Raw genomic sequence first — 27056 nt, 5'->3', positions numbered from 1 at the left:
CATATCATAGGAAAAACAAACTGATATCTGACACATGGCACATGTATGAGGTTACCCTGAGAACAGGTGTGGTCAAAGATTCTTCAGCCTTAGGTCTGAGTTAAGGGTCTAAAGGGTCTTAAGGGTTAAGGGCAGCTAGATAAAAATTGCCAGCAAGTCATGAATATAGTAAAATATAAAGATATTTTGTAAAACATGGTCTGTTAAAAGGGTATAATTTACCTATGTCATTTAATATAATTTGACATTTCATATTAAATATTCCGCATATTTTGAAATTTCATATTAAATATTCCCCATATTTAAGCATATTTTAAATCCCAGACCAATAGAGTATATCTACCATCCTCTCTGTCCTGCTAGTGACATCCAGAAAAAGACAAAAAAAAAAAAAACAAACACAAAGCATTTTAGTACAATTTATAAGAGGAATCATGAAAATCCCACATAGGCAACATTGCAATGTGAAGTATTTTTAAATTTAGTTTTTTTTAAATCAAAGTTATTATAAAATATATGCGCAGTATAGAAAAAATATTCAAATAATACTATCATCTAATTCCAACAAAACCACGAAAATTATTACAGTGCCGGCATACAAATATGTTGAGATACTGTTCCACATAGAGTCATTCAATCTAAACCTACAGTAAAATTTAATTCTGATCTCCCTCACTTTTGGGGGTAAGATACCCAATTATTAATTTTATTTGAATTTTTTAAGGGAAAGCAAAGTTTTTCCAATGTTTTAAAATTAGATTGTGGTGATTTTAATTAGATTAAAATTATATTAGATTTAGGTTGTATGACTGTAAATATACTGAAATTTATCAAATCATACTCAGAACAGGTGCATTTTATACTATATAAATTGTATCTCAAAACACCTGGTTTAACAATGCGCCCTCCACTGGGAAGCTGTGGTTAGTCAGGTTGCTAACTTGGAAGCTGACTGTCCTCTGTGGCCAGTCAGAAAATAAAGAGTATGAGTCTAGGAGGTGGATGAGGCCAGAGCAGCAGTTAAAGATAACATGGGGTTCAGCGTGGCCAACAATAATCAAATAATCTTTGACTTACTCTTTTCCCCTTAAAAAAGGGGTCAGAAATAAACATATTAATTAGGGAAAATAATGTTCTTCTACAAACAATCATTTTTGTCAAGCCCATTCCTTCAAAAAAAAAAAAACCAAAAAAGCCTTAAAATAACTATTAGTCACTAGAATATACGGTACATACATAAAGACCATTCAGTGAAATTAATGACATGCCAAATGTACTTGAGGTTTAAAAATAAAAAACTAAACACATTTCATATGGAGGAAAGAAAACAAAAATGCACATTGTATCATAAAGCATATACAGAAATGTTCCACTTTATTTCTATCACTATTTGAACTTATCCTGGCATATTTTACTTTAGTTACAAATCAATAGATATACTGTATACATATATACTATTCTTGATGGTAACATATCTTCATCTTTCATAGGATAAGAGAAAATGTAACAGAACAGGTTGGGATAGATTTCTTCTTCCTGATTCTAAAGTACATGCTAATTTAAAGGGCAAAAATGCCCCAATTATCTTTCTTCCTAGGCATATCTTTTCTAAAGTAACAGTGCTATACTGCTTAAGAGGTAATATCTGTGGAGTTGTTATTGATTTTAGCAGAATTTCTACTCTTCCTTGCAAAAACAGTGAAATGGTGAAGTTAAGACTGTTACAAAGAAATGAGCCCTGATTAAAACTGAAGCCTTATTTTACACTGAAAGTATTTTTTAATTCTATTAAAATACTAATCCATAAACATTTTTTGCAATAATTTTGATTTTTTACACCTTCATTGGTCATCACATTTTTAATGTTTTACTATGGAGAATTTTAAATATTAAAAAAAATTGGATGGTAAAACAAACCTCCTTATACCATCATCTACTGATCTAACAATCTCAATAATTTGCCAGACTTGCTTTTCCTATCTTTCTATGCATATTTTTATTACTATATACTTAAAGAAAATTCTAGACCCAATGTCTTCCACCCCTACATACTTAGTAGGTATCTCTAAATAAATATAAAATTGGTAGTTATCAAATTTTTCTTTAATTGAAACCTTACTGAATAGAAATTTAAATTAAAATGTATCTATTTCAGTCATGCTATAATGATGCATAACTTTTAAGATTTATTTAAAATGTACAGAAGACAAAGTATTAAACTTTCTGGGGCTTCCCTGGTGGCGCGGTGGTTGAGAGTCCGCCTGCCGATGCAGGGGACACGGGTTCGTACCCCGGTCCGGGAAGATCCCACATGCTGTGGAGCGGCTGGGCCCCTGAGCCATGGCCGCTGAGCCTGCGCGTCCGGAGCCTGTGCTCCGCAACGGGAGAGGCCACAACAGTGAGAGGCCCGCGTACCGCAAAAAAAAAAAGAAAAAAACTTCTGAATAGTTCACTTCCATTCAGAATATTTGACTCCATTTTTCCTATTAGAAATTACAATCCAAAACTATAGGCAAAATTATGACCATTTTAATATTAAAGATAAAGCAATAGCAAACTTGTTTTAAGTCATATTTGCTTCTCTATTACGTTTAAATATTCCTGATTAATGAGTCCATAATTGTTCTGAATGCTGAAATAAGGAATACAATCTGCCACTTAGATATGCAGATCCTTTACCCAAGAAGTGAGTTGGACAAGCTTCAAATATAGTAAAATATTTAAAATTCCAGAGTTAAATTCATAATGTTTAATGCAATTTGTATATATTGGCAGTAAATATATTAGAATGTCATTTCAACATGTACTCACTTCCATTGATATAGGGTGACATTATTTGTCAGTGTAAAATTTAAATATAATTAGCAACACTGGTGATACAGCATTATAAGACTTTCACATAAAAATACAAAGAATTTAAATTTATATAAGCATTTATACAAATACTAAACTACTATGCTAATGAATCAAGACACCAAATTAGTATTTTAGCTCCAAGAGCCATATTTTGACTTTTACTTAATTATATTTTATACATAATTTTTTATATATGTATTTTAGGGCTAATGAGGACTTTTAAAATTTGCTTTAAATACAATTTTCCATCTTTTTTACTTTTCTATATATCTGTGATTAAGTCATACCTTCAAAGTAGCCATCTCTTTGTGGCTGTGCTTTCTTTGGTGATTTTGTATCAGATACTTTATTTTCATTGTTTTTGAATAATGCTAGGCGCACAGTGGGATCTAGACAAAATGAGAAAAATAAGACAAAAGCTCAGCTCTGGTTTTTTCCTTCTCTGAAATCGCTATACATTTTTTTAATAATAATATTAAAAATAATAGCCATTCTATAAAATTCTGTGAAATTGATTATGATGTTATTTTAAAAAGCTTTTTAATATGAAGAAGTAACCAACATTTATATATTCTTGGTTATCTGATTAAGCATAGCCAATACTTTATACACAGGGCAGAAATACTAATAATTAGAAAAAATTTACATTTAAATTTTCCAGTTATGGCATCATCTTTTTACTTACAGAGTTGTTTTACTGTTTATTATTTTAGCTCCTTTGTTAAATTCCTGATATTTCTGCTGGAATAAGGTAAATCTTTCATAAATACATGTAGATAAAATCTATTGTTACAGGAAAAACCATATACCCTACTTTTTAAATTTTTTAAACTCTAAGGAGCTAAGATATAGGAGATGGAAGCAAGACAAGTAATGAGATAAGAAACAGATAAAATATAATTCTCAATAGTTTTAAAGATAAATGAATGATTTTTTGTTTGCCTTGCTGTATGATATTTTACATAATGAAGATGTATAAATTCTAAGTATTTTTTATAGCCAAGAGAATTCTGAATTTATTAATTTTACAAAATAAATAGAATAATTGTAAATGTAGGGCCCTATTATTTTTTATTGATAATAAATGGTTCTATGAAATATGAAATTAGGGAGTTAGTGTAGTTGAATTAAGACAAAAGGTTTTTGCTTGTTGAAGAACTGTAAGAAAAGAAAATAGTGAAATAAGTAACAGGGAGTAGAATAAGGAGTGGAAAGTTCTGCATTTAAAGTAGGTTAATATATCTACTGACATTGTACGACATTGTATGTCAATGACACCTCAATAAAAAAATTAATGAAGTAGGTTAACATAAAACCACAATTCAGGGCAGCATACATTTTATTAATATCTTACATCATTTTGCAAAAAGAGACTTTAAGAATCTTCGATTACTATCTAGTGCAATAGAAGTGAATACGCTAAATGAAAAAATAAGATTTAAAATATAAAACCCAAGTTACATATTTTAATTAAATGCTAAAGTAGCACGTTTTTTAGAACGTGAATTGCAGAAGAGTATCTGCAGAGTTATTTCTCAAGCATGAGCATACTGAAGATTTCCATTAGTCTTCCAGTAACAATTTACCCTTGCTAAGCATGATTTATTTACATGTTTCAGAGAGATTATGTATTTCAGATTAGGAAAGATATTGGTCAATATTTGGATACATCTCATAATTATAAGTGGCCTAAGGTATTATAAGAGTTGGGTGCTTCTATATGAATTCAATATGAATTATCAATAAGAATAATAAAAAGAAACCTCTGTCTATATATTTAATTGAATAAGTATTATATATCACTTAAGTCATTTACAAAAAAAAAAAAACAAAAAACGACATGTGAACAAGAGCATTAGTCAGTCAGGGAAAGCAGATTATCATGGGTTTACATACTCTATGATACCTTATTATATATAACCTGCTGATCTTTCTACACATTCTCCTGACCTTCTTGCCTTTTTATTTGAGCTATGTATTTCCTGAGCAAAAATATTACAATCCGACAGACCTGGGTTAGGTCCAAACTCCAACTTTTACTAGTTGTATGATTCTGGACAAATTGGTCTCACCCTCTGCCTCCGTTTTTGTCCAATAATGCTGACTTTGAAATATTACTGTGAGAATTAATGAGATAATGTGTGTAAAGCAGCAAGACATAAGTGTAGGTGCTCAATAAAGGGCAGCTAGTAAGCATATAATTAAAACATAAACAACAATAATATTTCCAACTTATTATATTCTTGGAAAAGATCTTAAATCATTGCTATTTGAATAAGGTGGGACATATAGGAAATAGATGGATCCATAACTGACTTCATTTTATTCAGTATAGCACATGAAATAAAAGCAATGGATCTTTTACAAGTTCTTTGGCACTCCTTTGGGCAAATAACAATCTCTCTATGACTTGATTTCTTAATATGTAAAACATGGATAATGACAGCACTTTCCTCCCACTATTATCATGATTAAATAATTTAACACGTATAAAATATTTAGAAGAGTTGTCTAGCTCAATTTACTCAATAAAATCATTTTATTCATCAAGAGCACATAAAGTGTGCTACATTTTCAATCTTTGTATTTCAAAACATTCTGATTGCATCACCTTAAACTGATTAAAAACAAATTAATTCAAATTGCTAAGGAATAATAATAAGGAATAATGATAAGAAGCAAAAAATATAGTAATTCTAGATGGGAAAAAAAAATCACTTGATTCTGATAGTACCCAAAAAGACCACCATGAATGATACTACTGTTACCCTCAAAAACTACACAATCAAGTAAGAAAGCCAGGATATAAGGCTATTGTAAAGAGCATTACAAAGTCATTTAAATCTACTCCTCAGCAATCATCAACGGCTGGTCAATGTTGTTGTTTTTTAAATTTTTTATCTCCCAGTATGACTTGCTCAGTATCTGGAAAATAGGTTTTAAATACACCTTTATCGTATAGTTAAAGAAACCCATAAGTAAGCTGACTTTCCATTATGTATGTGGCTCTGTACTCAACACTTTCTATCCATTACCTCATTTAAGTAACAATTTTATTTAGGCATTATAATATCCTTAAAATTATTCCATCCCCTGTGCAATCTGTTTACAGTTTCTATAAACCTAACCTTAGCTCACTGGTTTATCTTATTCTCATTAACGACATACGTGAAAATCTGGTTCTTATCCATTTTCTGTATGTGCCATGTAGAGCAGTGCTGTAAAATAAGTTTTATGCTAAGATTGAATGACTTCATTTTTATAAGGAGTATTATTTACTAATTTAAATTTGCCTTCTCAAATATAAACATATATTTAAATGACTATAAAATACACACAGTCATACACAGAGTCAAATGTCTTTAGTGACTTTTAGCTAACCTACTGTTGATTTGGTTAAGAGTTATTTACTGAACATCTACCATGGTATTAGGTTCAGGGAATTTGGTGGGGAACAAGTGGAGACTGGGTCCTCCAGGATCTTAGTATTCAAATAAGTTTTATTATTGTTTTGTTCAGAGCACAACAAAGTAACATTTGATCAAAATTCTTTTAAGTTCCTTTTGGGAATCACTAAGGTAAACAAAATAAACCAGCAATAAACTTCATTTTGTCACAGTTTTGTCTAAGCTGTTCCCTTTTGATCCTTCCTTAACATTTCTTAATTACCTTATCATTTTGCAACCCAATCTCTTTGCTATAGCCCATGAACTGTTTAATTCACATTAAGGAGTTAGCTTTAATTATTTTCTACCTGGCTTAATTCTTGGCTATAACTAAATGTTGCTAACACAGTCTCAAGTTTTTTTCTTCAGTGAAATAAAATCAGCAAATATTTATTGAATGCTTAACATGTACTTGAAACTGTGCTAGGTGTTACTAACAGCTGCAAGATGATTCTAATCCCTAGTGGTGGCTCTACATTTATAACAAAATTAACCTTGTCTGCCTCATCCTGATCTTCCTTTCTTCTAACTATGAAATTTGAAATTTGACATGCATAAATATTATAAATGTTGGAAAGCCACGTTATGTCTTCATCCTTATATTCTTAGCCCTTAAACATCTTACCATCTGCTCTCCACCAAAATCCCTGTACTCAAAACCTGTCCCCTCTCAGGAGTGCTCCACATCAAAACCACTCACTCACTCTCTTTCTCCATCTGGCTCATCTCAGTCTTGCTACCAATTATGCTCGCTATCTTTAGGATATTGACCCTCGGGTTTTCAACAACCCAGCAACTCTCACCTTACACATGATGTTCTTCACTGCAGTACTAAACTCTAAACTTCCCTGCTAAATTCCAACCCAGATCACCAGATTCTGAAATTACTTCTGTGCATGATGCAACAGTAAAAACAAAAAGACAAACAAAAACCCACAAACACAAGACCAGTCATTACTTGCTCACACTTATGTCCATCATGAGGGAAGTAGCAATGACTTACTAGGAATAACAACAATTAGAAGCCAAAACCAAACTAAGTAAATCATGGTAACTCCTCACAATTTTAGCTTCCATCCTGTGGCTTCTAATTAATTCCTCCTCCCCCTCTCTCTCCCCCTCCTCTCTCTTCTGTTTAAAGCAGATGACCTCATTTATCCTAATGGAAGTCATCAATACTGAGTGTCCTCTGATGGCTGCCCACACTGTTGCTTTCTCAACCCCTTGCTTCTTCATTAATCAGCAACCTCAGTGGTATTCTTCCTCTATCTGCAACTTTCTTCAAATAACTAACCCCCTACCTTCTGCCCTATTTTCACTCTCATCTTAAATCAAATGTTGTTGACTCATATCCCTTGGCTAAATAACTATATGTACAAGACAGAAACAGGAAATATTATTAAGAGCTCGCTACTGAGCAAGTTGCTCTAAGGTTTTTCATGGCATAAAATTTTAATTAAAGCTTCCACACTTCGTGCATTTATGCCCCACCTCCACGAGGATTAGTGCTTTGTTAGGTTTTAGGGATTCCATTTAATTTTCTATTCTCTGACTGCCCCACTTGACATCCTCCCTACCCACACAGAGCTGGTTAGTCTCCAACAGTTTTACGAAAAATGTTGCCCTCTGGTGGCTTGAAATTTTCAACTTGGCAAGTTGTGCATGTAAGATATATACACATATATGTATATTTGAAAATTACTTGTAAATTTTTTAAGTATTTAACAGAATTTAAGTACCTAAAAATCATTTAAATTTATTAGTGAGTAATAGAAGTTTAAAATTATGGCCATTATTTTAGGCAGATTCAAATAAGTTAACAGCATAACACAAATTGATTGCATTAATACTAGAAAATTCTTTATTCTGTAAGACGAAAGACGGAGTTACCGAGTCTTAAATGATTTGCTCACATATACGAAATGACATAAATTCTACATCATCAACCTACTAAAGATTAAAGTATCATAATTGTAGAGGATCCCACTGATTTTCTTTTTCATCTTTAATCTTACCTTGACTATTTCTATTCTGTGTATATGTTGTGAAGGGGGAGCAGAGAAAAAGAGTGAGGAGGATTTAAAGGTCATCATTAAATTTTACACTTCAGAATTCAAATTTTAAAAAAATTGCTTTTATTTCATCAATCTAATACTATTTTGATAAAACAGAAGCAAAACAAAAGCTTAATGTAAAGACACAAAACCTCACACAGTAATAAGAATGCAATTTGGTTTACAATCATGTAATTAAAGTAAATAACCCCATAAAAATTATAGAGTTGCCATTTTGGATTTTTACCTAACAGGTCATGCTTTTTTTTTTTTTAACATCTTTATTGGAGTATAATTGCTTTACAATGGTGTGTTAGTTTCTGCTTTATAACAAAGTGAATCAGTTATACATATACATATGTTCCCATATTTCTTCCCTCTTGGGAGGGAGGGAGATGGAAGAGGGAAGAGATAACAGGTCATGCTTAATGACCACTGTCAAAATGTTAAATTTAAGATGTGGTTGTTAACTTGGATGTCCTTTTTCATTTGTTACCCTACCATGCCCCCTTGTGACAGATAAAAAGAGGTTTAATTTTTGCTTCATAATAATTATGTCTAATTTTTGGCCATTAAAGCAATGACTTTTATGTATGAGCATATATTCCTTCTTAAACTTTTTCTAAAAAATATTATTTACTATGCTGATCAATTAAAAATGTACTCAACCTAAAAAAAACCCTTCAGTTACAAGAATTAGCAAGAAACACCTATATATTTCCAGAGGCAGATTCCAACAAGATAAAAGTTTCCTTACTTTCACTATCACAGACATTGCAAACGCTGTAAATATTTAAGAAATTAGATCTTGAACATAAATAAATAATAATTATTTGTTGAACGTTGGCTGAATCAGTTCTTAAGCCACTTCTGGTATTTGAACTTGCCCCAGGAGTTTCAGTAACTTTTATTTTTCTCAAAACATTGCTTTAAACATTGTTTTTGATACTGTTGAAAATAAGTAGAAATATATATTAAAGCAATATAACATTATCAAACTACCCCGATTTACTGAATTCCACTTCCCTGGGACTGAGAGTCTCATCTTCATTAAGGGTTTGGGGTTGTATTTCCCTGGGAAACCACCACAGAGCCCTGATGAATTTAGTAGGAGTTTACAAGAGTACAGGAGGCATAAAGCAAGTTGACAAACAGAGCACATATTTACATTTTCTCTAAAAATGCTTAAAATTTCAATATTTTAAAGTTGACAAACGTTTAGTACACAACAAAAAACATTATAGTTATCTCAAAAAGATAAAAGGGAAAATTAAGATATCACTAATATAATGCCAAAAAAGGAAAGTTGAACATTTAGGAATATAAAACTGAGTCATCAGTAATTTATCAATGGCTAGTAAGTGCTGTGCCAACAAATAACAGTTATTACTTAGAAACCAACAGTATCTTGGTTATTTTTATTTCTGTTTTTAAAAATTAAATATACATATTTCTTACAATTCTATGATTGAACTGATTAAAATAATAGAAAAATTAATAAAGATAAAAATTAATCTGAGTGCTTCTTTGTATGCTGATATAAACTAGAACTATAGGATAAATATAGATTCCTTGCTCTTCTCAGGAGTAATGTTACTTTTATGGAAACATTTCACTGACATTAAGATCTTTATAAAAGAAACTGATGAGTGAGAGAAACTCAAAACAGATTAAAAAAAAAAAGTCATGTTACTTATATTGAGCCTATGAGTCCATGAGTAAATATAAAGTTTTAAGTAAATGTAAAGTTATATGAAATATACAAATAATTTTAAATTGTTTTAATTATGGTTATAAATTCATAGCAACCAATTTCGTGCTCTGACATCTATAAATTACTCCACATATTAAGTAATTTTAATAAAATGATTAGAGGTGTCCAAAGAAAGACAAATGATTTGAATAGCCTGGCAAATGGAATAGAAGAAAAGATGCCTTTGAACATTTCACAAGTTCAGCATAATCACAAAAGATATACACTGTGCTCCTTTTCCAAAGTGTCAAGTTGTGAAGTCTTCATAGCTGATATTCATGGAACTGATGAATTTATAGAAATAATTTACTGAATAATCAAGCAATTTAAAAACACACAAAGGAATAATCACACGAAGCAGACGCTCTTTAGAATCAACATTTGCTGAGATTAACCAGCTTCGAAACCAATTACAGCATAATTCTCAGTGCACAATAGATAGAATAATCAATAGCCAAGTAGCTAAGGAACAGGGCAAAAGTGAAAATAGCATTTAAGAGTATAATAAATCATTAAATGTAATATCATAATTTTCTCTAAGTTTTCTTGTTCTTTTTTTATGGAATTATTACCTTGGACATTCTTATATCTGTGCATTTCATTTCTATTCTCATTAAATACAATTTGCTAAAAAATAGTTTAAAAGATTTTATCTTTAATGTCAGATACATAGTTTTGCAAAGATCATTGATTACCCACCTAATTTTTTCCTTAATTTCTTTGATTTCATTTTCTGTGCTCTCTTCAGCATTTGCTGAGCAGTAGAAATATCCTTAAAGCCCCTATTAAAAGATTAAATTTAATAAAGGCAAAAAATCCCCAGACTATATTTATATATACACATACATATAAACACACATATCTGAATTATATCATACACAAACAAATTTGAATTCCCATTTAAGAATCTGTAATTTAACAGAGGTATGGTTTCTTAAAAACTAATAAAGGTATTCTTGAAATCTTGAAAAATATCTGCTTTGGATATTTTAAAATTTCTCAATTTCTTAATAGTTTAGTGTAAAACAGACCGACCACATACCATTCTTCTGAAATTTTTTCTTCTTTTTCAGATTTTAGCAAACTCTTTCTGCTGGTCTTTGATTCAGGTGTCCTGGATAAGGTTCTATTTTCTGAACTAGCAATAAGAAAAAACCACACTTAACTGAATCAACACAAGTATATCAGCACTTTTTAAAACTACAAGCTGTTTATGTTGTCTCAAACTCGGAAATAAAATACATTTAAGTTACAGAAAAACTTTATCTTGAAAAGTAATAAAAGTCTGCCATTAATTTAAAATGTTTACATTTCAATTACTTGAAGCATATTTCAATCCTTTCGTTGAAAGAAACACAGCATTGGAATTTTTATTCTAACCCTTATCTCTACGTATATAGCAATATTTAAAAGTTCACTTGTTTACAACAGTTAACATTACTTCACTGACACTTAAGTTTTGTGTTTGCTTTAATAAACTTACATCACACATATTACTTACACTGAAAACTCCATAAAATCATTACATTTTTAACAAATTCATACCTCTTTTCATCATCTTACTACTTTTGTAAAGAGTATAATATTCTTGTCATTCATTAGAGGTTGATCCTCTAAAACAGCAATTTAGCTTACCTGCTATTAAACTGTGTGTGTTCCGATGAAAACAAATTTTCTTTCTCATTACACAGCCATGCTTGAGCTGGATGACTTGGTAAATTAAGTGAAGTATCATCAGATTTTAAGGTTCCAGAGAACTTATCAGAAAAAAATATACGTAAGTATAAAATAAATTGAAAAACATCTAGCATGTGTATTGTATTACTTTACATGCATATTACTGAGTAGCCTAAGAAAAACTCACATAAAAATTAAAAATTATAATCAAATGAAATTTATGGAATATACATACAAATGTCCTTTGTTGTAGTCATGAGAGATATGCTTTTGGTATAGTTTGCATATACAGAATGATTAATTGCAAAGATCATGAAAAAAATTCAGAAAACAAAAACTTCAAAGATTATCAAATAAATAACAGATATTGCAGTCCATTGACCTCTGACTGAGAATCTTCAGCTGTTGCCCTTTTAATGCATATTTTTGTATTTTTAAAGTGCTGTCAACTAGTGATTTTATGCAGCTGAAGCATATCTTTTTTTTTTTTTTTTTTTTTTGCTACTGTGAAATAAAGTGTTGAAAGAAATCCAAAATAAAGAAAAAAATCAGGAGCAAATGAAAGAAAAGCTACATGAAAAATTACATCTGGGGATGAGGAGGAAGTCAGAGGCTTCTAAAAGTAATTGTGTTTTTCAAGTCAATAAATTGTATTATTAATCACTGCAGCAGAGCATAACCTTAAGAAATGAGCAAAGATCGAGCACTAAGAGGTTTCCATGACATGTTACCTTTGGCCAGTGCAGCTGGTTTGGAAGAAGCAGTGTTTGTGAAGGGAAGCGGGTGGAATCTAAAGCAAGCCATTCCTTCTCTAAGGCAGCCTGCACAAATAATAACATTAATGTACATAATTTAGTTTGCATAACTTTTACAAAGATTCTTTTAAATTGTCTTATATACTACACATGTTAAGAAAGTATTTCAGCATTTTTATTTAGAGGAAAATCTGCTACTTGCTCACTCTGTGAGATGTTATGTATCTGTTTAATGCAAACATTCTAAAAAATGGGATAAGATTTTTCATCCCCAAGTGGAATAAAGTAAAGCCTTGAGTACTCACATGCTCTAAAAAATGAGACGTGCAGATTGTTCAGTGTATTTAACTGTTTGAGAACTATGACTCTGAGCCAACTCTAGATGTAACTGAGGGAAGTAATCCTTTAGCTCTTTATTATGCAAAATATAATATTTTCCATCAAACCTCACCATCAAAAATTTATAGTATTTTAACATATTAGTATCAATTTTCTGTAAATACTATCTGTAAGATAGCTTTTACTTAACTTTAGTTCAACATTTCACAAATTTTCTGAATAGATGGAAAAAAGAATTTTGTGGCAATATACAGAACATGGTTCCTGATATTATATTCTCTAGTTCAAGAGTTTGAATGATAAAAATATAAATTTTGAAATGATCTTAAGTCACTTCACTCTTCATCTTACAACATCTTTATTCCATTTATGTAATTTCCAAATTTATCATTCTACAATGGAAATATATTAGCTATGCTCGTGTTGTATAATTTAGGGTATAATTATCTAAATTTTATTCACTTGGATTATTTAATATGGTTTAAATAATATTCTGTGGTTCTATAATTGTTTTTGAATCTTTAAGAAAAAAGGATGATCATAATACCAATGAACTTGTTTTTTAAAAGTTTCTAAAATGATCAAACATATTTATGTTTTAAAAACTGGAATGACTATAAACTGAGAAGACCTAAATGCAACTTTCCACTTACACTTATACTTGAAAAACCATTGGAAAGGCAAGCCTAAGACATCTTGACTACAGGCCAGCAGCGCAATGACAGACCATTACTTACAGCATTTAGTCTTAGGAAACCTAATCAGATTCACGTTATTTGAATATCTATGTAAAAAGGATACAGTTGTGCACCAGTACATTGTCCAGTTCCTTCTAGACAGAGATCATTAACATATATATCACAGTTATATACCAGTTATATCTGGTTTAAGAATATATAACTGGTTTAAGAAGAGCTATTTAACGCAAAATTGCAAACAGTATGGAGGGCTCAGATTTCTAAATTCTTTCTTTTGTATGACAAATAAAGGAAAATTCATATTTATGCCAGGAAAGATCAAGGCCCAAGGCATATCAGCTATCACTAAATTAGTATTCTTACTCTGTAAAATTGCTAAAATGAAGAGAAGATGTGGAGACAATATTATGAAAGGCAATGTGCCAGACGATTCTGGGAAGATGGTGGGGTAGGGAGCACCAGGAACCTGTCTCCCAACCTAGACAACAACTAAACTGGCAGAATCTGTCTAGTGTAACCATTTTGGAACTCTAGAGTCTATTGAAGGCTTGTGATGTCCTGGGGAAGACTTGGATGGTAAATTGTGGTTAATTTTGGTAAATGTCAGCCCTTAGCACAGTTGCAGCTATCTATCCTCCATTCCCCAGCCCCAAGGCAGGCAGCTATTCATGCGTTTTAGAAGTACCTTGCACACAGTTTGCAGGAGCCAGGGTGGACAATGAGGACACTGTCTTCCAAAGATTGGAGATCTGTACTCTGACCGTTGAGTGTTGCTTCTGATCTCAGAGGTACAAAGAAGTGAGTGGCACCTCCCCTATTGTTGTAAGGCTATTTACCCCACCTACTAAGTGATTTCCAGAGGATTTAAAGGGCAGGTGTTCTTCCCCCAACTCCTCCCCTCTTCATTTTCCTCTTTTTCCTTTTTTGGGAAACAAACACTAAGGAGTAGAATATTCATTTTAAAAAAGACTAGGATATGGGGCTTCCCTGGTGGCGCAGTGGTTGAGAGTCCGCCTGCCAATGCAGGGGACACGGGTTCGTGCCCTGGTCTGGGAGGATCCCACATGCAGCAGAGTGGCTGGGCCTGTGAGTCTAGCCACTGAACCTGCGTGTCTGGAGTCTGTGCTCCGCAACGGGAGAAGCCACAACAGTGAGAGGCCTGCGTACCACAAAAAAAAAAAAAAGACTAGGATATTCAAAAGCATCTGCACATATGGGGGAAAGTCAGTACACATGCCCAAGGGAAGGCACAGGCTTAGAAAAGAAATGAGAAGACCTTGAGTTTACAACTCAGGCTGATCCTTGGCGCAGACGCAGCCTAAAACAATAAAAACAAAAACAATAAAAACAAAAGCAAAAAACCTGGCAAACACTGGGGAAGAGAGAGAATCTTATTTCCACAGTTACCACATTATTAGATTCAATGTCTAACTTTAAATAAAAATCACAAGGCATACAAAGAAGCAGGAAAATTTACAGCCCATTCAAAGGAAAAAAATCAACCAAAACTACGCCTAAAAAAGACCTCATGGCAGATTTACTAGACAAAGACTTTAAAGTAACTGTCTTAAATATGTTCAAAGAACTAAAAGAAGGGAGAAAATGATCTATGAACAAAGTGGAAATATCAATAAAGAGATAGAAAACCTGAAAAGAAACCAAGAAGAAATTTTGAAGCTGAAAAGTATAATAACTGAAAAGAAAAATTCACTAAAATTCACTGGTAGGATTCACTAGAGGGATCTGCCTCTGAGTAGGCAGATAAAGGAATGAGTGAACTTGAAGATACAGCAATGGAATTATCAAATCTAAAGAACAGAAAGGAAAAAGATTGAATAAAAATGAACAGAACCTAAAGGTCCTGTGAGACACCATCAAATGTACCAATATATTCATCATGGGAGTCAGAGGAGAAGAAAGAAAAAAACGGGCACAGAGAATATTTGAAGAAATAATGACTAAAAGTTTCCCAAATTCAATAATAGACCTGAATATAAACATCCAAGGAGCTCAATGATCTCGAAGTAAGATGAACTCAGAGAGCCCCACACCAAGACACATTATAATCAAACTTTCAAAAGATAAAGACAAAGAGAGAATCTTGAAAGGAGCAAGTAAGAAGCAACTTGTCATGTACAAGGAATCCTCAAGATTATCAGCAATTTCTCATCAGCATCCTTGACATCCAGAAGGCAGTGGGCTGATATATTCAAAGTGCTGAAAGAAAAAAAAACAAACTGCCAATCAAGAATCCTATATCTGGCAAAACTGTCCTTAGATTTGAGGAAGAACTGAAGACACTCCCAGATAAACAAAAGCTGAGAGATTTCATTACCATTAGATCTGGCCTGAAAATAATGCTAAAGAGAGTTCTGCAGGTTGAAGTGGCAGGATACTAGGCAGCAATTAAAAGGCATATGAAGAAATAAAGATCTCAGTAACTACATGGGAAATTATAAAAGCTAATATTATTGTAACAACAGTTTGTTCACTCCACTTTTTAAGATACTAATACATTTAAAAACAAACAATTCTCAGTTTAAAAGCTAGTATTATTGAAAGTTTGGTTTGTTAACTCCACATGATTTAAAATACTAGTCTATTTAGAGAAATTATTAGTCTATGTTTGGAGCACACAATGTATAAAGATGCAATTTTGTGACATCAACAACTGAAAGGGGTGGAGATGTAGCTATAAAGGAGAATAATTCATGGATGCTACTGAAGTTAAGCTGGTGTAAATGCAAATTAAGGTGTTTATAACATTAGGATATTAAGGGAGAATGAAGAGTTATTGTTTAACAGGTATATAGTTTCAGTTTTGTAAGATAAGAGTTCTGGATATGCATGGCGGTGACGGTAGCACAACTTTATGAATATACTTAATACCAGTGAATGCACACTTAGAAATGGTTAAGATGGTAAATTTTATGTTATGTGTACTTTCCCACAATGAAAAAATTGGAAGAGAATTTTTTTTTTTTTTTTTTTTTTTTTTTTTTGCGGTACGCGGTCCTCTCACTGCCGTGGCCCCTCCCGCTGCGGAGCACAGGCCCCGGACACGCAGGCTCAGCGGCCACGACTCACGGGCCCAGCCGCTCCACGGCACGTGGCATCCTCCTGGGCCGGGGCACGAACCCGCGCCCCCCGCACCGGCAGGCAGACTCCCAACCACTGCGCCACCAGGGAAGCCCCGAAGAGAAATTTTAAAAGTAATATGCTATCTGAGGAGTGACTGTGGAAAAGGACTAGTAATGCCAGGCAAGGAGTCTGACTTATGCACTAGTTTTTATATAAACAAACAATTTTTTTTTCTTAAACACCTGCCAAACCACCTCTTTTTATACTCTCTGGGATTCCAGCTGTTTTCTTTCTGCAGCAGGACAAGGTCCCACAAAGCACAGTGATTTCTTTGCTGTATCATATAGATGATGATGGAGGTTTCTTCCTTGGAAAAGCTACATGAAGTTTGAGGAAAAAAATTAGTTCTTTAAATTGATATCTAAAAGTGCAGAAAACTTTGAAAATACTTTTTCTTGGTTTTCAATATAAGGTCACAAACTTTTGTTAGATTCCAGAACAATTCTTTTTTTTTAATTAATTTTTTTTGGAGTATAGTTGCTTTACAATGTTGTGTTAGCTGATTCCAGAACCACTGTCTCTTGGAAATTTCTAGAGACATAAATAGAAGGTTTAATATAAAATGCTAAAGATACTTTCAGTAATTACATAATCTCAACCAAAAATGTTACCAAGACTACTGATTTATATGAGTTCAAGCTTATTAATATCAACTATATTTGGCAGTACCTAGTATGTTGAGGAAAAAAATCTCAAAATGTCAGGAGGAATTGGCCAGGATTATAAATATACTACTGTTTAAAAAAATGTATATTAATATATCATGCTTACTACTGGACATTTATACAAATTTCAATTATTGCTTAAGAAAACCTTCTGTTAACTTACAATTGAGAATTTGGAAAGCTTTCTGTTTATTAGAAGACTATTATCAAATTTACTTACACATTAAAAATAAACTTGAACTTAGATAAATTTGTAACTGTGTACTCACAATTGAACATTTGAACAGATAAACATATATTTGACTTTTTATCAGAGAAGAAATTATCATCCTATAATCCAACTTTGAGAGACTAGGAAATAAGGCTATCAGAAGAGCCGGGAATAACATTCATGTTTATTTGCACAGGTATGTACAAAATTTTTCATACCAACTAATATAATCCTTTCATTTGACATATGAAACTAGAATCAGATTTGCTGTAAGCCACAAGTTAGTTAGAGTTGAACAGGTCTTAGAAATTCTAAAAGCCATGTCTTGGTCTCATTTTTATTCTTCACCATCCCCAACTCTGAGCCCTAATACTTTTCTCCTCTTCTACTCAAGCTGCCTCATGCCATTTTCAAAAGAATTCTTTCTAACACTTCTTGATAACTTTTGTAGCACCTCAGAATCCTTACGGTTTGGAAATTTGGCCCATTATGAATCTCAAATCTCACCTTCTAAACCCTCTCCTCCATTCTCAACTTTTGATACATCTTCAGGTTATCTATCAGCTAAGTTTGGCCATATAACTGTGGCCCTTGAAATTTGTCTGTATAAGTTTTCAGTTTTCTGAACCAATGGAGCCTGACAGTTATGTGCCTTTTATCACAAAAGGTACTCAACAATAGTCTGACTTCACCACTCTCACTTCCTTCTGTCCACATACCTAAATAAGGCAATTTGATCTGTTAATGTGGCTGCCCCCAGAAAGGGATCATACTCTTGCAGCTACTTCCTAGGTAATGATTATGAAAAAATACATGGAGGATAATACAGTCCTATTTTGACAACTCTGGATTCTCTCCTGATCATTCCTGGGCATGAAACATATTTCCTTTCCCTAATAGGATGTCTCAGGCCAGCGTGATTGACACATCCTCAGGGTGCAGCCTGGATGTTTTCCCCACTCCCATTCTCAGTCATCCTGTGGGGCAGACAGATGCCACCTGGAAGGTGTCCTGGTCATAGATCACCTTCAAACATTTAAGGAAACACCATTATGGTCCTGGAGAGCATTCAAGTCAGCTTCAATTCACTGGCCAGGGTTGTTTTAGATGGCAGAACTGCCTTTGACTTCCTCCTTGCGGGCCCAAAAAGAGTCTGTAATAGCTGATACTTCCAGCTGTACCTGGATTAAAGCCTCAAGTCTAGTGGGAAGGTCAATACAGAAACTTAAAGAGGAAACGCCTGGGATATTGATAGTATCCTTCATTAAATGCATCATGAGGATAACCTAATGGATTTTGTCCTAGACCCTGTCAGATTATTCAGAGTAGCCACTGGAGTGGGCACTTGTGGGAAAATTTGCCATGTACACATGAAGGGTACATATTGTTGGGAGATAATTTTCCATAGGTCTCTAACATTTCTTCATGACTTATGACATCTTCTGTTCTGGACTATCTTTCCAAGGATGTTAATATAGCTAACAGACTTGGAAGATATTGTCTTTGAGTGATTCCTTCTGGAGCAGAAGGCAAAATTTGTTTGCTGTCTGGTATAAGAAAATAACTACTTCCCCTGGAGCATAGGATGAACAGGTTTGCTAGCAGCCTTTTATAAAATATAGGGTTTCCTAAGCTTCCAGATTCCTAAGGGGGAATTCCTGCCTATGGAACCTGGGGGCAAAGGGAATACATAAAAACATGAGGCTTCTGCTGCCTGATGTGACAAGTAATAAATGTCTCATTTCTTCTGCCAGCATCCATGAAAGTGTGGCAGCCTAACTTGTTAGACTGCATGCAGGATACAATCTCAGATCCCTCACATTTCTTGGCACTTAAAAAATTAAGGTAAACTATGCTTAATAAAAACGAAAACAAATTGACCTTCGTTATCAGTGTCCCCTTGGTTAACCATCTGTAAAATGAAAACACATTTAAGAGAGGCAACAAACCAATATAAAGACTTCATGGCAGATTGATCCGGGCTTTTTGTTTGAGGCTAATTTATTAAGACAATTTTATATTTACTTCTTTTATAGCTGAAAATATTCAAATACATTTCTGACATCTCCTAAACTTGGGGCCATGTTATATCTGTCAATGTACCTACCCTAGCACCAAGTACAGTACCTACCATACTGTAAACATTCAGTATTTGTTGGCTGGGAAGGAAAATATAAGTTTGAATACATGTATATCACTACAACTCTCTTGTGATAAATCTTAAAGAAAAGTATAGACTATACCAAAGGCAACTATTGTTATGACCTAAATAAGTGATAAAAGGGAAGTCCTGGTTAGATATGTCTTACAGTTGTAAAGATGAAAGTAAGAGAAAGAAAGAACAAAAAATATAGGGACACTTTTGTAATTTGATTATGTCATCTGAAGTTGTAAGATGATTTTAAAATGAAGTGATGGCCATAAAAAAGGGAGTAAAAAATATGTCAAAGGAAGGCAAAGTAATAATACCTTCTTAATTGGTATTTAGTTTTAATTCTTAGCTCCCCTAAACTATAATCTCTGTATTACAAGCAAATTCATCCATTTAAAACAAATAATACATTTAACTCCCTTGCTCAAAACCCAATAATAATGTTTTATCACATTTGAAATAAAATTCAAAGTTCTTGACTTCCTATCACAGGCTTTATGTGAACTGTTCCCTGACAATTTCTCTGTTTCTTCCCTATCTCTGGCTATTCTCCACAACTAATCAGTTCTACTTACTGTAAATATTCTGTTTCTTTAGTATACTAAAAAAGTTCCTGTTTCAAGGCTTCCATACTTGCCCTCCACTTAGCCCAGCACCACATTACCCAATGGCTATCCCTTCACTTTATTTTCACATCTCTATAAAAATATTTCACCTCATGTAGGCCTCCCATGATAGTCCAATCAGATTCTATGCTCTATCTCTTAACCTTCCTTATAAAAATTTTTATAGCAATTTTCAATATCTTCTAGTATTCTGTATATTTATATATTTATTCACTGTCTGTCACCTTAAGTGAATGTAAGGTCACTGAGGTCAGAGATTTTATCTCTTTTGTTCACTGTGGTGAGAACAATGTCTGAAACACTTAAAATAATCACTGACTTGAAATATTTATAAACATTTCATTTTGGACATTTTATTCTGGTATAGCTTTAATTAGAATTAAGATTCGCCTGAGAACAACTATAAATATTGGATTAAAAAAGGAGCTGAGGGCTTCCCTGGTGGCGCAGTGGTTGAGAGTCCGCCTGCCGATGCAGGGGACAAGGGTTCGTGCCCCAGTCCGGGAATATCCCACATGCCGCAGAGCGGCTGGGCCCGTGAGCCATGGCCGCTGAGCCTGCGCGTCTGGAACCTGTGCTCTGCAACGGGAGAGGCCACAACAGTGAGAGGCCCACATATCCCAAAAAAAAAAAAAAAAAAAAGGAGCTGAAGGTACTCAAGAACAATTGAAGCAGTCAAGACTTAAAAAGCTAAGATCTCAGAGAGTAGAGTCTCATGCGGATGTGAACCCTGTATTTCCTGCCACATTTTCCCTCAGGGAAATTCCCAATTTTATTAACAGGAAAGACAAGCCAAGCAGAAATCTAAGGCCTACTTGTAGCAGTTTCACTGGAATGAAGAGACAGAGGTTAAAGTGTAGGGACGCCAAGGCAGTTAGGATTGAAGGACCAAGATCCCTGAGAGGAGAGAACCACTGTGAGCTCAAAGTCATGTATAAAATAAACCCTTCATATGTTTGCAAATTCCAAGTAGCATGTGTGTTGGAGAGATACCTAGACTCAAAGTGCAATAGCAATAGCTGGTGTGCTAAAAAGCTAAAAAGAAATTTCTTTAGTCATTTGATGCTATGGAGAAAGGGATTAGAATTCAGGAAAAAACAAGGTGAAGGTAACCTGGTAAATATCCCATTCTCAGTTTAAACATTATATTGGCTCAACCCTAAGAGAAACCAGAAACAGACCAGCCCTAACAAAGCTTAAAAATAAGCCTCAAAAGGATCTCTGTCTATACAATATCTGCCTGTCAGAACAAAATTAAATCCTCTTTAGAGAAATAAAACATCTTCCAGTGCCTTTATACTTTTTACATATATGTCTGATACTTAATCAATGACTAAATGCTAATAAAGAGAATTGGCTGACTCAAAATATTGGGTTGGCCAAAAGGTTTGTTCGTTTTATTCCATAAGATGGCTCTAGTAGTGCTTAGTTGTCTTAACTTCATTCAAAACAATTTTGTTAGATTGTATTGTGACAGCTGTCATTTCAGCGTGCATTAAAGAAAAAAAAATCAAAATTGGTGAATTTTTGTGTAACCATTTAATATTGAAGATGGAAAAAAAAGCAACATTTTTGGCATATTATGCTTTATTTAAAGAAAGGTAAAAACACAACTGAAATGCAAAAAAAGATTTGTGTAGTGTATGGAGAAGGTTTTGTGACTGATCAAATGTGTCAAAAGTGGTTTGTGAAGTTTCGTGCTGGAGATTTCTCCCTGGGTGATGCTCCATGGTTGGATAGACCAGTTAAGTTGATAGCAATCAAATCGAGACATTAATTGAGGACAATCAATGTTATACCACGTGAGAGATGGCCAACAAACTCAAAATATCCAAACCAAGCGTTTAAAATCATTTGCACCAGCTTGGTTATGTTAATAGCATTGATGTTTGGGTTCAACGTAAGTTAAATGAAAAAAAACCTTCTTGACCATTTTTCTGCATGCGATTCTCTACTTAAACTGGTCCATTTTTAAAACAAATTGTGTCAGGTGATGAAAAGTGGATACTGTATAATAATGTGGAAGGGAAGAGATCGTGGGGCATGCAAAATGAACTACCACCAACCACACCAAAGGCCGGTCTTCATCCAAAGAAGGTGATGTTACGTATATGATGGGATTGGAAGGGAGTCTTCTATTATGACCTCGTTTCAAAAAAAACCAGATGATTAATTAGACCAAATGCATAATCTTCCATCAGAATGATGTGAGACCACATATTTCTTTGAAGACCAGGCAAAAACTGTTACAGCTTGGCTGGGAAGTTCTGATTCATCTGCCGTATTCACCAGACATTGCACCTTTGCATTTCCATTTATTTCAGTCTTTACAAAATTCTCTTAATGGAAAAAATTTTAATTCCCTGGAAGACTGTAAAAGGCACCTGGAACAGTTCTTTGCTCAAAAAGATAAATAGTTTTGGGTAGATGGAATTATAAAGTTGCCTGAAAAATGGTAGAAGGTAGTGGAACAAAAGGGTAAATACATTGTTCAATAAAGTTCTCGGTGAAAATGAAAAATGTGTCCTTTATTTTTACTTAAAAACCGAAGGCACTTTTTGGTCAACCCAATACAAGAGATAAATTGTCAATAGAAATAAACCTACAAGTGATCCAGATGTTGCAATCAACCGAGAAAACTTTGAATATACCATACTCAGTATGTTCAAGAAAATACAGGAAATGATAGAAAACTTCAATATATAACTAGAAATTACAACAAATAATCAAGTAGAAATTCCAGAACTAAAAAACAGAATAACTGAAATTAGGAATTTAATAGATAGGCTAAAAATGATTAGATAAAAGAGATGATTAGTGAACTACAAGATGGGTCAGTAGGAAACATGCAAATTAAAACAGAAGTAAAAAAAGAAAACAATTCAGAAAAGAGTCTAAGAGACACATGAGAAATGGTAAGGGATTCTAACATATGTGTTTTTGGACCTACTTTACCTCAGAGAAGAGAGATAATGAAAAAGATTAAATATTTGAAATACCTCTGGCCAAGCAATTTCCAAAACTGATGAAAGACATAAACCACAGATTCAAGAAGCCACATAACCTCCCCCACTCCAAGCAGAGTACATACAAAGAAAACCACACCCATGCTGAAAAACAAATACAGGAAATAAACCTTAAAAGTAGTCTGGGGAGTAAGACTTGGAAAGAAGTATCTTCAAAGAAGAAAAAATAAGACTTATTACTGACTTTTCAATAGAATCTATGAAAGCCAGAAGATAATAAATATGGCATCTTCAAACACCAAAAGCCTACCTGGAATTCTATATCTAAAGAAGATATCCTTCAAAGTTTTAAGTGAAAGAAATTTTCAAGCAATCAAAAACTGACCTGAACTAAAATATATATTAAAGAAAGTCCTTAAGGTAAAAGAAAATGATGGAAGCATAATAATGCAGGAAGGAATGAAGTGCATAGAAAGAGGTAACCACAAATTAACAAGCTAATGTGAGAAAAAAAGGAAAAACAAAAATACCTGATTAAAGGGAAAAAAAGGTAAAAAGAAGCAGAAAAGGAACACAGAACTAACAGGACAAATGGAACACAAACAGAAAGATGAAATATATAAACCTAATTATACTCTCAACTGAAATAAATTTAAAGTCTGAATATATTAATAAAAAATCAAAATGGAATATAAAAGTAAGCAAAATCCAACTGTATACTCGTATAAGAGTCACAGTTTCAATATAAAAGCAACAGAGATGTTTAATGGGAATGGTTAGGAAAAAATATATTATAAAATTACCAGTCAAAAGAAAGTTGCTGTAAGTATGAAAATATCGGAGGGAATGGCCAATAAGGCAATTAGTTAAAGAGGGAAATTAGAGTTAAAGAGTGAAATTTTATCATTATAAAAGTGTCAGTAATACAATGACTTAACTATTCTAAACATGTATACCCTAATAACATATCCTCAAAGTATGAGGCCAAATTTGACAGAACTAAAAACTGATTTAGAGAAACCCACAATCTTAAGAAGAGATTTTAGCATTCTTCTGTCAATAACTGATAGAAACCTCCCCAAATCACTAAAAATAAGGATTCTTTAAAACACAATTAACAAGCTTGAAGTAACTGAGATTTTAGTAACCATAACACCTGCAAAATGCACATTCTTTTCAAGTGCACATGTAATATTATCCCAAATAGACTATGTGCTAAGACAAATTGTTAAGAAACAAATAACATCAATCTTACATCAAACTCTTCCAATCTTACATCAAACATAGGAAACACTTCCTAATCAAATATAAGGTCAACACAACCTTGATAACAAAATCTGAAGAGTTTTACAAGAAAGAAAATATATGGGCACAGCTTCTTCTAGAATATAAATGCAAAAATCCTAACCAAAATATTAGCAGATCAAATTCAGAGATATATAAAAAGATAATGTATTATAGTTAAGTTGGTTTATTCTAGGAATACAAGGTTTAATTTTTAAAAATCAATGTTATAGGTATAAAAAGTATCTGACAAAATCCAAATCATATATAGAATCATCAACATCATCATCATATTAAACTTTTAGAAAGGTAAGAAGATACTAAGGAGGGTAACTCAATCAAATATAGAGTTTCTACAAGAAACATGTATTAAACATCTGACTTCATCATGGAAAGCTTTCAGCCTGAGACCAGGAGCTAGCAAAAGATGCCTGCTAAAATCACCATTATTTAACATTTTACTGAAGGTAGTAGTCAGGACAATAAAGCAAGAAAAATAAATAAGAGGCACAAGAAAAAAAAATCTCTGCTCTTATGGGCAGAGATTTTAAGTGGCTTAAATAAATGAGATATTCTATGTTCATGAATTTAAAAATGTAATATTCTAAAAATATCAGTTCTCCCAAATTGATTTACAGATTTCTTGCAATCTTAGAGAAAATACTAACATTCATTGTGCAAATTGACAGGATGGTTCTAAAATTCGTACATTAATGAAATGGATCAACGGTAGCAATAGCAGTTCTTTCTTGAAGAAGAACAAAGTTGGAGCTCTTATTAGACTAGATAACAAAATTTATTATAAATTATACAGAAATTGAAATAGTGATATAAGAATAAACAACAGAATGATGAGAAAAATTAAGAGAACCCATGCACAGAGTTTCCTGAATTTAAATAAAGGCCTCCACTGTAATCCATTGTGAAAAGTATGGTCTAAACAACAAATGGTTGTGGGTCAACAAAATAACCAAATGTGTATGTTTGGAGGGAAATTGACCTCTTATTCACACTGCAGGCAAAATTTAATTCCAGATGCACCACAGACTTAAATGCTGAAAGTTAAGATAATAAAGTTTCTAGAATATGTTAATGACCTGAGTAAGCAAAGATATCTTATATGTCACAAATAAAAACTTTTGTTTTTAATTTAAAACAGAAACATTCTGTTCATCAAACTAAACCATAAAGAGAGAAAAAAAAGGGAAACCCCAGAATTTAGGGAATATATTTGCACGGGAAAACAGAGAGGTATTTAGATTATATATAGCACTCCTACAAGACAATAAGAAAAGAGATGTACAACCCTACATAAAAATGCACAAACGACCAGTCCCTCTCATCAGGAAACTTAAACAAGCCTCTTAGATGGCCTCATCCACCAGAGGGCAGACAGCATAAGCAAGAAGAACTACAATCCTGAAACCTGTGGAACAAAGACCACATTCACAGAAAGATAGACAAGATGAAAAGGCAGAGGGCTATGTACCAGATTAAGGTACAAGATAAAACCCCAGATAAACAACATAATGAAGTGGAGATAGGCAACCTTCCAGAAAAAGAATTCAGAATAATGATAGTGAAGATGATCCAGAACCTCGGAAAAAGAATGGAGGCAAGGATCAAGAAAATGTAAGAAATGTTTAACAAAGATCTAGAAGAATTAAAGAACAAACAAACAGAGATGAACAATACAATAAATGAAATGAAAACTACACTGGAAAGAATCAATAGCAGAATAACTGAGGCAGAAGAACGGAAAAGTGACCTGGAAGACAGAATGGTGAAATTCACTGCTGCGGAACAGAATAAAGAAAAAAGAATGAAAAGAAATGAAGACAGCCTAAGAGACCTCTGGGACAACATTAAACACAACTACATTCACATTATAGGGGTCCCAGAAGGAGAAGAGAGAGAGAAAGGACCAGAGAAAATATTTGAAGAGATTACAGTCGAAAACTCCCAAAATTGGGAAAGGAAAGAGCCACCCAAGTCCAGGAAGTGCAGCAAGTCCCATACAGAATAAAACCAAGGAGAAACACACTGAGACACACAGTATCAAATTGGCAAAAATTAAAGCCAAAGAAAAATTATTGAAAGCAGCAAAGGAAAAATGAAAAATAACATACAAGGGAACTCCCATAAGGTTAAAAGCTGATTTCTCAGCAGAAACTCTACAAGCCATAAGGGAGTGGCATGATATACTTAAAGTGATGAAAGGGAGGAACCAACAACCAAGATTACTCTACCCAGCAAGGATCTCATTCAGATTCAATGGAGAAATTAAAAGCTTTACAGACAAGCAAAAGCTAAGAGAATTCAGCACCACCAAACCAGCTCTACAACAAATGCTAAAGGAATTTATCTAAGTGGGAAAAACAGAAGAAGAAAAGGACCTACAAAAAAACCCCATAACAATTAAGAAAATGGTCA

The 27056-nt window shown here is 33.2% G+C and overlaps 1 protein-coding gene across 1 annotated transcript in view; it reads right to left on the bottom strand.

The window, feature by feature from the left end:
- The window catches only part of LRRIQ1 (leucine rich repeats and IQ motif containing 1), a gene marked incomplete at both ends in the record, with an annotated part of 173926 nt that overhangs the window by 50096 nt on the left and 96774 nt on the right, over nt 1–27056 (bottom strand). The window contains 5 exon segments of the mRNA XM_082850455.1: nt 3144–3245; nt 10809–10891; nt 11152–11247; nt 11745–11866; nt 12518–12607. Of these exon segments, the coding sequence (XP_082706581.1) occupies nt 3144–3245; nt 10809–10891; nt 11152–11247; nt 11745–11866; nt 12518–12607 (493 nt within the window).

This window comes from Leucopleurus acutus (assembly GCF_964270905.1).
Source record: "Leucopleurus acutus genome assembly, chromosome: 11".
Taxonomy (NCBI): domain Eukaryota; kingdom Metazoa; phylum Chordata; class Mammalia; order Artiodactyla; family Delphinidae; genus Leucopleurus; species Leucopleurus acutus.
The sequence above is the reverse complement of the archived record's forward strand: the minus strand, read 5'-3'. Positions and strand labels throughout refer to the sequence as shown.